This window comes from Rousettus aegyptiacus, unplaced genomic scaffold (genome assembly GCF_014176215.1).
Source record: "Rousettus aegyptiacus isolate mRouAeg1 unplaced genomic scaffold, mRouAeg1.p scaffold_m13_p_10, whole genome shotgun sequence".
In the NCBI taxonomy this organism is placed as follows: Eukaryota; Metazoa; Chordata; class Mammalia; order Chiroptera; family Pteropodidae; genus Rousettus; species Rousettus aegyptiacus.
In genome coordinates, this window is record NW_023416285.1 from 83,002,188 (window position 1) to 83,015,786 (window position 13,599).

Consider the following 13,599-nt stretch of genomic DNA (forward strand, 5'->3'; position numbering starts at 1 on the left):
AAGAAGCCATGGTACATATATACAATGGAATATTACTCGGCCATAAGAAGAGATGAAATACTATCTGCGACAACACAGATGGACCTTGAGATGATCATGCTAAGCGAAATAAGCCAGACAGAAAAAGTTGAAGATCATATGATGTCACTTATATGTGGGATATAAACCTAAAAGCAACAAATGAGCAGGACAAATAAACAGAGACTCATGGACATGGACTACAGACTAGTGGTTACCAGAGGGTAGGGGAAGAGGGGAGGAGGAGATGGGGTAAAGGGGGTCAAATACGTGGTGACAGAAAGAAATCAAACTATGGGAGGGGGATACACAGTGTAAAGATATATATGCCTTACTGTTAAAGTGTACAGCTGAAACTTACTGGATTTCGTTAATCAATGTCACCATAAAAAACAATTAAAAATAAAAAAAGGATGGCATCCTCTTGGACACTGCGAGGTGGTTTAGGGATGGGCGTGAAACAGAGCCCTCCCTGGGGCTTTTTCAGAGACGAGGCGTTCTCTTTGTACTGAGATTTCTAGCTGTACAAAAAACACAAGCCCAGAGAGTTGGCGGCAATCCTTGCCACCTCATAGGGACAGTGCCTAAGAAAGCAACAGTGTCTGGATGACATCACTTCAGCCCCTGGGACTTCCTAGTTTTGTGCATTAATAAATCTCCCCTCTCACTTTTTGCTGCTTACACTAGATTGAGCTGGATTTCTGTCAATTGCCGTGGGAAGAGTCTTGCGAAGAGTCTCGACTAAAAACAGTTGCTAAACTCAGTCGCAGAATCATTTAATAAACATTAAAATACCCTCCATGGCTGTTGCCTAATATGAAAGAAAAACTGGCATTTATCAAGAATGAGTGACTTTTTGTTAAGCACTTTGGATGTACATACAACACCCACGTGTATTTTCAGTTGGGTAATCACGGCAGAAACACCCAGGCCTCGTGGGGCTGGCGCCTCCCAGCCAGTGACACGGCACCGCGTGGGCACATATCTCCAGGACTCTAGTTCGACCATGTAAAGATGGAGAGGACAGGGCAAGAGGCAGTGGAGGAGGCGGGCAGAAAGAGAATTCTAGGTTCTCAGAGAAAAGTTGCCAACTAAAGCCGAAGAAGCATCAGACAAAATGCGACCGACCGGGCTTGTTGCCTCCAGCCGCTGTCCAGGGGTTTCCCAGCATGGCCTCCCTGGGGATGGCTAGTGCCACCTGCAGTTCTTGTTCTGATCTATTGTGCATGGTTCCAAGGCCCCCTGTGAGGGAACCCAAATCTTCCGGCCAATGATTCAGGGAGGCAATTGTTCTAAAAACAGTTCAGCTCATAATTAAATAGCTGATGTATCAGCTTGGTAAGAGGTAGGGTGATGCTTGTAAAAAATAATTAGAAAAATCTCAAGACTTGGTAAGAAACAGAACTATTTGCTAAAGCAAGTGATCCTAATTTCTGAGAAAAAGACTCAGAAGAAAAAATTATTCAGCTGGTCTGGAAAGGGAAAGGATCTTAAGAGTTCCTCCAAATCAAAGAATTTGGGACTTACAGCTCACTCTCAGTGAGTGAGACTTGAGGCTACACTGTCTGACCCAGAAAGAGCCCAGGGGTCTGTACTGGAAAGGGAGCAATGAGGAAGCCTCGGAGGGTTTCAGGAGATCTCCTCCTAAAGATGATGCCGTCTCGAGAGGAAGGGACTTGACAGTCCAGGAACTCCAAGTGGTGTTTCGCTCCCAAGCTGAAGACTGATAAAATTAGGATTCCTTCCAGGGTCACTGAGACCTGGCTTTCGGTCAGTCTCAGCAAGCTTTCATGTGTTAGTTCAACAGATATTTACTGTATGCCAGGCTTGTAAAGCCCAGGAAAACTATGCGGAATGCACAGGAACCGTCTTTGTCCTTTTGAGATTTAGGGTCTAGTGGAGAACATAGGCAACGAACGAATGGATACATAAAACAATTACAAGTTGTAGTAAGTACTCTGCAGAAAACAACTCGGCACAAAGACTTTCAGGAAACTCATCGTTCACAGAGCAGTTGGACCGAACACCCTAGTGGAAGTATCTTTCCACGCTCGATCAAATCTACCTCCCTGAAACGTCCACACTTTCAAGCTGGTTTCACCCTTTGAAGCAGCAAAGAATCTTCTATAAAGATAAACACATTTGAATTCCAGCTCAGCCACTGGGAAGATAACAACTTCTCCAAGCTTCAGTTTCCTCAACTGTGACACAGGGATAATAATTTATACTTTGTAGGGCCGCTGCGAGAACCAGAAACAGTATATGTATCATGGCAGGAACTACCCACTTCACCTCTCAATGTCCTGTCCTCCTTTTAAGAGATACAAACGAGTAGCTGTTACGCTACCCTTAAAATGTGATGTCCAGGATTGCGTACAAGGCTCCAGCCATGATGGCGCTGAGACAAAACATCAAGGAACGATTGTGCCCTTGGTGCGGGCAGTCTGCTGGGGACTAACGGAGCCTTGGACAAACACAACCTTTGAACTCTGATGAGACACAGCTCCCTACCCTCGCACCCTAAACTGGTGATCACCCTCTGCTGCACAAGCATACCATGAAAAAAAAAGGTCAAAGCTTTGCTAAAAGTCACTTAAAAGAAACAGGGAGAGCTCTTGACCCCAACCGTCAGAGGGAAAACATATTCTGCAGTGTCTACAAAGTTCTGTGTTTATAGAATGTGTAGGATGCGTCTGAACACAAGCCCTGATCCCTGAACGGGTGTCAGAATCCTGCCCTGCTCGGTACCTGCGGAAGGTGGAGACGGTGCCGATCCACTGACAGTGCCCAGGTTTGTCCACCGAGATGCCAGCCCGGCCCTGGCCACGGCCCGCTGGTAGTTGTCATAGAGAGTCTTTCCATACTAGGGAGGAAAACACAAAAGCGGGAAAGTCAGCCATTTGACCCAAATAGTCTGCACACAGTTGCAACACACACATTTAAGAAAAAAAGTATTTCATGATCACTTTTTTCACTCCTTTCCCGATTTTTTTTTTTTTTTGTAGTAAAGTTGACCCTTGAACAAGACTGGTTTGAACTGGGTGCATCTGGGTGCATACATTTTTTTTTCAATAAATACTGTAAACGTATTTTCTCTCCCTTGTTTTCTTAATACCATTTTCTTCTCTCTCTCTCTCTACACACACACACACACACACACACACACACACACACACACAACAATCAAAATATGTTAATTGACTGTTTATATTATAGGTAATTCCAGTACACAGTAGGCTATTAGTAGTTAAGTTTTCGGAGAGTCAGAAGTTACACTTGGATTTTTTAACTGCTCTGGGGGTCGGCGCCCATAACCCGTGTTGTTTGAGGCTCAACTGTATCAGCATTTCAATAAATTCACAAATAGTTTTTTCACGAGTTAAATAATTTTCCAGATTGGCAGAATCAGTTAATACTTTTACGTAGACATCAGAGAGAGCTTTAGCCACACACTTCTGATTACATAAGTCTTTGTGTATTTCTATACCTTGTGTATGTAATTACACCTTGTGTTTCTCGATTACACACTAAACCTGCAATGCTCTCCGTGAGTAAACAAAGATCTGAAAAGTCTCATGTGAAAGTAAACCCTTGATTCTCAGGTCATTGGAGAGGTCCATATTTCTATCCCTCTTACCTCTTTAAAAAACCCAATGGGCAAATAAATAAGCTAATATCGGTGGCATTGACCCATTAAGAATGTGTCAGCCATTTCTCAGAAGCACGAAGACTGGGCCGGGGTCTGGAAGCTGGCTGGAAAATTCAAGGGAGGGTGGAGTCCAAATGTTCGCTCACCTTGGCGATCCTTATTCCTGTGACCCACTGGTTTAGAGTTCTTTCGTCATCACAGCAGAGATACTTAATATACTGGGACTCCTTCTGAATTTGAGGATGCTAAAAAAAAGTCATTTCAAGAATCATTTATAAACTCTTTGTTAGTGTCTTTCAAAAAAATTTTAAAACTCTAACAAAGTATGTGATTTCCTGAGAAGGTGGCGAAAATTACTGGGAGTGATTTTAGGATTAGAAAGAGGGGTACTTTTAAAACGGGCTACATTTGGAAAGGGTTTAAGACATTTGAAACATAGTTTAGCATAAGTACCTCTTATTATTTATCAATAGTAATTTTCATTTCTGCTTTTTTAACCTTTGAAAGCTTTCATGCCTATCACGTCTCTATTCCATAAGAAATGGGAGTCATTTCTCTGATTATCAGATAAGGGAACTTACCTGATGTAATTCTTATGTCACAGAAATAGTAACGTTTTTGTGACTCCCCGTTAATCCTAGGGTTATTTATGCTACTAGGAATTATCCTTTCTTAACCGTCTACTACTCAAATGGGCCATTTTGGCCTTTGGCTGGATGGCTGGGAGAAGGAATATTTCTGTCTATTCTCAAATAGCAGTGACTTTGGGTGCTGCACCAGGGGCCACCAGGCCTTTTGGGAGCTCACAGTGACGTGGGCAAGCATGAAGGGAAAGAGAGACACAGGTGCCTGGTCACACAGCTCACCCTGAACACCTCTTGCTTGACCATCACTGCCTTTGTAATTTCTGTTTGATGTCCCTACATCCGACAGGCTGTGCGCTCCGTGAGGGTGGGAACCACGCCTGTCAGTCACTGCTGAAGACCCCCTAGTGCTCAGCACATGGCCTGCAGCATGGTCCTGAGGTGGAAGTGATTGTTGGAGGAAGTAAACAAGATTTCTGCTCAGCCAGAAGTCACGTGATCATCATGTGACAGGCAGGGAAACAAATCTAGGTTCTAAGATAAGTACCATGTGAATTTTCATGGGTCAATATAATTTTTAATAGAAAAGAAATTATCGACATAACCACTGTCTGTGTGAGTACACGTGTGTACATGTATGCTATTTCTTTCTTCTTCTCCCATTTCTCAGGAGTTTGTTAATCCTTCTAGGATAGGCATACATCACTGGTGGTGCCGAAAGTGAAATGGAAAGGCGAGAGCTAGAAGCCATTTTCCGTGTGCAGGAGAGAAGCCAAGCTGTCCACTTCCTCTTAGGGTGTCGAACAGACCTCTCTACTTCGCTTTTGCTTTTGGCTTAATCACCAAGCTTCAAGATAACTATTTTCAAAGTTGATCTAAGGCAAGGGCACTGTGCCTTGAACTTCAGTGTGAATCTGAGACACGACATTCGGATGAATCACTTCGCTGGTCTCTCTAATGACCCGGCCAGCAAGGATAACAAGACCCATGCAGACTCTGAGAGCTCGACAAGAAGTTGGTCATTTTTGGTTCCAGAAATGAGAAAACTGATGCTGAGAGAAGTTACTGTGTATTTTACCCAATGGTCCACTGGAACTTTAGAATCTCTTGTCTTAAACTCTAGAATTTATGCATTTATTAAGCCAAAATCTCAGACTCTAAAGATACTTCGGAAAATTCAGACATTAAAGAATTCTTTTCTTTGGCCTTTTGAGTCAGTTGAGGAAAGTATGCCTTTATACTTTTATATTGACATGGAGTATTCCTTTTATTGAGTTTTTTCATCCTTCAGAATTTGTATTAGCATCACTTGAAAAATGGTCAATTCCTATTTACTTAGGCGCCACAGGCTCCCCTCTCCCCCAAGGGAGGCAGCTCCACATGGGCTCCTGAAGTTTCCCTGTAGTTTTCCACCATGGCCGGCAGATGGCAGCAAACACTTTTGAAAGGCTGATGAACATTTTCTTCTCATCAGGTTCATCACCGCCTCATTATTCTGAATGTTAGATCTTGTTTTTGCAGATATTATCCCAATAATTAACCTCTTATGATCCCTTTAAAATTAAAACTATTACTTCAGATAATATGTCTCAGTTGCAAAAAAGGATTCATTAACTCGAAGGTCATATTGATGAAAAGTACACTTCAGCTGAGGACTGATTCCCTCGATGGAATGAGACATCCTCAAACGCCTGCAGAGCTCCCTTCGACAGTAAAATTCACAAAGCAAACCAAACCCCTGTCTTTCAGCACCAGAAACGCAGCTCCCTAACTTAGAACAGCACTCTTGTGACGGACAAACTTGGGGCTTCAGCAATCGAATGCTTATAATTGTCCTGAGAAAGCAGCTATTTTTTTTTTTCTGAGAAATTAAAGAAGTTGACGTTATTTCCTTGGCTTCATTCTATTAAAAATTTGTTTGTTTGTTTGTTTGTTTTTGGTGCACGTCACATGAGGACTAGGTTCCCAGGAACAGACTGTCCCTCGCACTGAACTTGCCATGAAACACGCAAAGCAACCGTGTAGAGCCATCCTCTCACGCAGCACAGTGAACCATTTACAGAGTCGAAAGTGGACATCCCTTAAAAAATACGGCTTTCGAGCATGAAACAGAGTCAAGAACTCTTGAACTTGCGTTCTAACAACAGCTCCTCCTATGACGAAGAGGCAGATGTACAGACCTTGGTTCATTCTTCCCAGCATGAGCGGCGCAAGTTTCACTGATTTCTTTACACTGCGTGGGTATTACAAACATATACAGCAGAACTAATAAGCATCAGACGACCTTGAAGGTCTCTAGCAATTCTCAGACTTTATGGTTCTAAGATGGGCTACCTCGTGGGCACCAGACTCCTGCCTGGCCCCCTTGTTCATGCAGAAACCCTCTCGGCTCCCAGGCCATCATATAGCAAGTCGCTGTGCTGTTTCTCTTGTCACGTCTCAGGACCTCGCTTAGGGGTTTACTGCCTAACTGAGCCATTGTGAAAAAACTATTTGCAAAGGGGTTTCAGGAAAAATGCTGCTTCGGTGCTACCGGCCAGCCTCTTCCCCAGTTGGTTTGATTGTTCCAGACCATAGAACGAGAGAAGCTTTTGTAGGACCTACAGCACAGCACAGAGTTTGGGGAAATTGCAGAACATTACTGTTAAAAGGGAACTTCCAGATCCTCTAAACTTACAAATGAGGAAACTGAGTGCCAGACAGGGTAACCCATATGTCCAAGGCCAAGGGCGGTGGCAGAACCATAATTATAACCAAAGCCTCATACATTCAACAAACACCTCTGAATGCTAAGAAATACACTAACGCCGAGGTAAAGAAAGATGAGTAAGACAGGCTCGCACCATAATTAGCAAGGGGTGACTGCGGGTACTGCTGGGGAGACAACGCAAACATATGATCGCTGGTAAATTTCATAGTAAAAGACTAAAAACAGAGGGTGAGAAAGGCTCTCTGGAAGAAACATCTAGAAAGTCTGCATGGCTAAGGCCTGGGAGCCATGGAATGAAGAAGCAGAGAATAAGATGGGGGATCTAGGGCTGTGTCAAACTAGCATCTAGACTTGCCTCTTAGGTAGTGGACTCAGGAGACATTCTAAAACAGCAGAGTAATATAGGCAGGAAACGGTGGCTATGAGGAAGGTGGACCTGGACGGAGGACGAACAGACAGAGAGAGGCTGGGTGAGAGATGTCTTTGATGGAAAAGCAGAAGAACCTGATGGCCTGGATGTGAAAGGGAAGATAAGGGACTTCGAGGATGATTTTCCCGTTTCTAGCTTGGAAAAAGGGTTTAATTGTGTTCCCTCTGAAGACGTTGACATCCAAATTCCTGGTACCTGTGGACATGACCTGATTTGGAAATGAAATCTTCGTAGATGTAATCAAGCTAAGACGAGGTCATACTTGATAAGGGTGAACCTTAATCCAGCGTGATTGGTGTCCTTGTAAGACGAGAAGAAATGCAGACACAAGGAGAGAAGATGGTCATGTGACAATGGAGGCAGAGATTAGCACAATGTGGCTATAAGCCAAAGAATACCAAGGGTTGCTGGAAATTGCCAGAAGCTACAAGAGAGGCATGGAACAGAGTTTCCTTTTCAGCCTTCCAGAAAGAACCAACTCTGCCAACACCTTGACTCTGGACTTCCGGCTTCCCGAACAGTGAGAGAGCACATTTCTGTTCTTTAAAGTCACTCAGTTCGTGGTACTTTGCTGTGGCGGCCCCTGACTGACACAATGGATGATGGTACCATTCAGCCCGAGGAGTCTGTGAGGGTCAGTGAGGAGTGACATCGCCATCTCACAGGTTAAGGTCACAAGGTCAGGGCTCGAATTCCAGTCTTTTCGACAGCGGCTGCCATGGACCATTGTAATCAGGAAGTTCATACCGGATATGAAACTAGTGGGCTGGACTTAGTGTGTGTCCATGGAATCATGTGATCTCTTAACATGATTTTTCATATCCCGAATTCCTTTCGCAAAGTGTATATGTGTTCTCTGAATTCTGAAAAATCTGCTCATCCTAATGAAATATTTCGACGTCGAGATTTTTTTTCATAGCACGCAGAAAGGGAAACAAGTGATCAAAATGTTCGTAAACAAATTAAGTTCTCCAAACCATGATTTTATTAATTTACTTAGCAAATTAATAAAAATTTCCGATATTTTGGGAAGGAACTGATAAGTATGCTCAAGAGTGAAATGAATGGGTTGACTGCACATGAAGAAACTGGCTTGAGGACAGAACTGGTCACCGTCCTGAGAAAAAGGGAAATGCACGTTCCGCTGAGTTCGTTCCCGACCCTCGTCGGTTCCTGCATCCATCAGGCCTGCTGGCTTCTCCACCTCTGAGCCTGTTCCCCCATGGTGGGGCGGGGGACGGGGACGGCAACCCTCTCCTGAGACCTAGGCCTTGGATACGGGGGTTTCAGAAGTTCTAGTCCAACACTCTGGGTCTCAGCAATGCCATTCTCAGTGCAGCCCAGGAGAACCTGTGTCCTCAGCCTGATAATGCAACTCGAGCTACTATTCTAGGACCTAGGCCCAAAAGTGCGAGTCCACCAGAAACCAAGTCCTGCTCACTGTCTAAGTCTGCATCCGAGAAACCTCCAGGTCTGAGGTCTCGTCTTTTCCCTGCCAGACAACCCTGCGCCGGCCTCCGAACCTGGCCCTGCGGCATGGGCCCGTGCTCCCTTGGACAACTTGCATCCTATCTGTCCACTCCGAAGGGGATTTCATCACCAGCTAAGTGCCAACTGTTTATGTTTAGTTGGGGCACTTTCTAATGCTCTGAGTGCAAACCTTGGCTGTGCTTAGAGAAAACAAAGATTCCTGGGCCCCAATCTTAAACATTCTGATTCAAGGGGCCCCAAAGCTTGGATTTCCAACAAGCCTCCCCTGAAGAGTCAGGTTACTGACAAGCATTTCAGAACATGTCTCCAAAACCCTCTCCTTACTTAAGAGATATGCCACGCCTCAGAGAAGAAGCCTTTGGAATGCCCCAGGCGGAAGTGAGGGCTTCCATCCTGGTAATTTCTCAGGGTCTCAGGATTCCAAACAAGGTCATGGGGTCAGAAGATAAGAACACAACAACAAAGACATAGTTCAAGGGTGGCTGGAGGCGTGTGCAGGTTGGGGCTGGGCAAGAAAGATATTTTGTGTCCTAGGAAACCGTCTGAGAGAGCGGCCTCTGAGCCACCACCTGACTTTTCACCTGGGCTCAGGTTTCACATCTATAAACTAGTTAGAATGATGGCTTTCACCTCAGACGGTTGATAAAAGGATTAAATGAGTTAATATATGTAAAGTGCTTAAAACATTGCAATCTAGAGGCTATGTAAGAGTTTGTCACTATTCTCATGACCCTTCCCATGCCAGGGACAGAGAAGGAGGTGCAGGAGCCGGAAGCAGGCAGGACATTCTCCTCATCCGGCTCTGCCTTCTGACCCAACAGGCTCTGCCTCAGGTCTTCTGCATTTACTGTTTTTGTTCTTAGACTTCTCTTCCCCCAAGTAATTCTTGTTCCCTTACTTCACGGAGATCTTTAATTAAAGGTCACACCCTAAGAGAGCCTTTCCCTGACCACCCCACTCATGGGAGCCCTGGCCCTAATCCTGGCATATCTGTCCTTTTTACCTTGTTAATATTTACAGCCTTCCTTCCTATTCCCTGACATCACAGTACATATTTTTTGTTTGTTTGTTTGTATTTCAACAGTTCCCTCACACTGAATCCAAACTCCATGACAGGGACAGGGATTATTGTGTTTGGCTCACATCCCTATATTCCCAGCACCTGGGACAGTGCCTAGCGGATAGCTGGCATTCAATCAATATTGCATAAATGAATGAATAAATCAATCCAGCTCTCTCCCTTCCACTGGTCCTTTCCCAGACATCATCTTGGGGCTCTTCTGTCTAGAGAAGATTTCTCACCAGCAGCACTGCTGACATTTATAGGCAGATAATCCTTCATGGTGGGGTTTCCCGCGTGCTTTACAGGATGTTTAGCAGTATCCCTGGCCTCTACCCATTAGCTGCAAAATTGTAACAGCCTCCCATTCCAAGTTATGACAAACGAAGATGTCTCTAGATATTGCTAACAGTCCCTTGCGGGGTAAAACGCCTCTGGCTGAAAAATCACCAGGTGAGTGTCCGGATGATTGAGTTAGTATAGTGGTTATTATCATTATTTATTATGAAAGTGCATGCTCCGTAATGACAAAAATAGGTCTACGAACGTCTAAATGAAAATCGCACATTATCCTGAGTCCTCAGTGAAAGCAATCGTTTCAACCAATTGTTGTTTGATAACTACAATAATAAGTAATAGTGTATGTGCAAGGAGGGGTCACTTGGAAGTTAAAATGGTAAATAAGATTGAGCTCGATTATTGTACTTGACTAAGAGAAAAAAAAAAACTGACCATAGACCTAAACTCGGCGTTCTGTAAACATATAAATAGACCCTCAGCACATCATATTTATAATTACCCATCTACTGCTCTGAATAGTAGATTTTGATTTTTAAAAAACTAAGTAACAATTTTGTATATATAAATTCTTTCTCAATGACTTTTAAGGTCTACATTAAACGTTTCTCATGTGCCTTTTGTTCTTCATTAAGAAAAGTCACTTCCTGACAAAATAATAGGAATGTAGAAGATTCGTGATTGCCAGGGGTTAAGGCAGGCTGGGGCGAAAGGGCAGCGGGTGTGGCTGTAGGCGCGACAGGATCCTTGCGGGACCTTACGAATCTAGACTGTACCGATGGTGATATCCTGGTTATGATACCGTGCTAGAGTTTGTTAAATGTTAGCATTGGAAGAAGCTGGGGAAATGGCACGCAGGACCTCTCTGTATTATTTCGTACAACTGCCTGTGTATCTACAATTCTAAAACTAAAATGTTTAATTAAAGAAGAAAAGTCATTGCCTTTGGACTGCTGCATTTTTTTAAAAGACAAACGGGAGCAATACAGGGGAATGGATAGGTTGCCTGTGCTCAGTCAGGATTTAGGGAATGTGTGGGCGCAGGGGACCTGCAACTCCTGGAGTAAGAGGTGTGTGGCAATAGCACACTGGTGTGGGTGTTTCTGACTTGACAGCGGGGGTTCATGATCATCTCCAGTAATGTGGTCCTTCACAAGCACTGTTTGTTACTGTAACTGTATGTTTGTTACAAACGTAAATGCAAGTGTCGTCCCTCATTTGTGAAAATATGCTATAGGCTTTGAACCACTTTATCAGAAGTGACGGCTTTGTCAAGGAGCTCACGCATGCCCACATGGAGCCCAGCAGCATACATCTCTAGAATCATTGTGTTGGGGTTCTTCTCAGATGCGTGGGTGACTGACCTACAAAGGGACCTCTCCAGGAACTTAGCTTGTTAACCTGCTCTACAACTTCCATCCCGGATGGAAAATGAGGCAGCCCGATACCCAGAAAGGAGAAATTCTGTACACAGCCTTGCGCTGTGTCTCACGGAATTAGATCATCTACACTCTGCAGGGAAAGGAATTTATGGCGTTTGAGGCAATGGCATGGCCAGAACAGCTGCATAAATTCCTTCAAGCCATTTCTAGGAGTCAATTGTTATACGCGGCAGATAAAATTTTGTTACTTCTGCCCAACCTTCCAAAATACGGTACTAAAGGAAACCTCAGCAAGCATCTGATAGTGCTAGTCGCCTGTGATGATACACACATGGAAAAATTTCAAGACCCAGTAATGCTATTTTTAGAAAAATATTTTTTCTTTTTTTCTTTTTTGTATTTTCTGTATTTTTCTAGGGAATTTTGTCAAGTTCTTAATTTGTAAAAAACTCCTTGCAATGTAATAAGAGTCCAATAAATAAAGAACTGAAAAATGTATTCTGTTTTATCAGTAGACTTGTAAATGACATTTGTTCAACACACGAGGCGTTCATTTTCCTAAATGATGAGGAAGCCCAGATTAAAATTTTAGGCTCAGAAAACAAATATTAGGGGAAATGATTCAAATGGGTAGAAATGTTCTCCCCTTTCCTATTTTGGTTTAAAATAAAAAATTTGTTACATTATACCTGTGGTTAACTATATAGCATTTAACATTTTTCCCTTAAAAGGAAATATTAACTCAAATTGCTTCCAGATACAAAGTAAGGACTTCTAATAACATACCTTTAAAACAAAGCAGTAGTCAGTGGGTGCTTTATATTTCATTTTATATTGAATCCCATAATAAACGTTGACATTTTCAAATTGTATAAAACAGGCCAGATCTCGGGATGTCTGAAAGAGAAGGAAAAAATAACCTTAACCCAGTTGACAGTTAATATTTTTCCAAGGTTGTTCTTGATGGCACAACTATGGGTGGCATTTTAGTAGAAAAATACTGAATTTTAGGTAATTTATTGAAGCATCTACCATGTGTAATTTTATAAAAGCCAAGCTTGCGTTTGAAGAGGTAAAAGGGTACACTCAAGGCAAAGCCGTGTGCCCCAGGCCCAGATTTGCTGTGACAGATTATAGTGCTGACTTAGCACCTGCACATGGACTCACAGCATCAGAGGGAACTGGTTGACCTTGAGACATCATTATCGATACTGTCAAGACAAGGTACTGGCCACTTTGTCAGAAATTTCATTGTGGCTTTTGCCATTTTAAGTCAGTGAGGGATTTCACGAGTGAGCCTTTAAAAAAAAGTCCCTCTTAGGAAGAATGACAAGAGGTAAATTTGATGCTCAGTAAATTAGCACACACTTCATTCACGTCTTTCTGATGAAAAAAGGTCCCTTTCATGCTTTCTCCTTAGGGCTGGAGGTGTTGCTATGGAAACCGAAACCTCTCCTCCATGTATAATATGTTTGGGAAGACTGCAACCTCTAATCTACATATTTGGTTACACTTCAATTACAAATTTGTTCTAGTCCTTTTTTTTTTCTCCACCACATTCAATAATTCTTTACCGAGTTAGTGAATAAAGAACAAAGGGCAGAATCGCTACATCTCCGCACACAGTTATTCCTTTATATATGGCTGTACATTTTTTTTCTTATGTAATATTTTCTTCTGGATTTTCATACTTGATTAGACATGCTGCAAATGTAGTCTCTGGCTCTATAGCTAGTCTTTAACTTCTTGTTTGGTTCTTTGGGCATGAGGAATTAAGAATAACTTTATACAATCAAATCTGTTGATTTTCTCCATAACTTTGAGTTTTTTGTCTTGCTTAAGAAAGAAGGCTTTCCCCCCTCCCAAATTATGAAAATATTAATCTATATTTTTTTCTAAGATGTTGTATTCCTTTTTCCCTAAATATATTTAATCCATATAGAATTTAATCTGGAACATGGTATGAGGTAGAAAACTA

General features: G+C 42.9%; 1 protein-coding gene across 1 annotated transcript in view; it reads right to left on the minus strand.

Annotated features, from left to right (window-relative positions):
* LOC107503335 (amyloid beta precursor protein binding family B member 1 interacting protein) overlaps nucleotides 1–13,599 on the minus strand; it is an 85,650-nt gene that overhangs the window by 6,409 nt on the left and 65,642 nt on the right. The window contains exons 10-12 of the mRNA XM_036228089.1: nucleotides 12,408–12,518; nucleotides 3,814–3,912; nucleotides 2,767–2,881 (exon numbers count right to left, since the gene is read on the minus strand). Coding sequence (XP_036083982.1) covers nucleotides 2,767–2,881; nucleotides 3,814–3,912; nucleotides 12,408–12,518 — 325 coding nt within the window. The remainder of the gene's footprint in view (nucleotides 1–2,766; nucleotides 2,882–3,813; nucleotides 3,913–12,407; nucleotides 12,519–13,599) is intronic.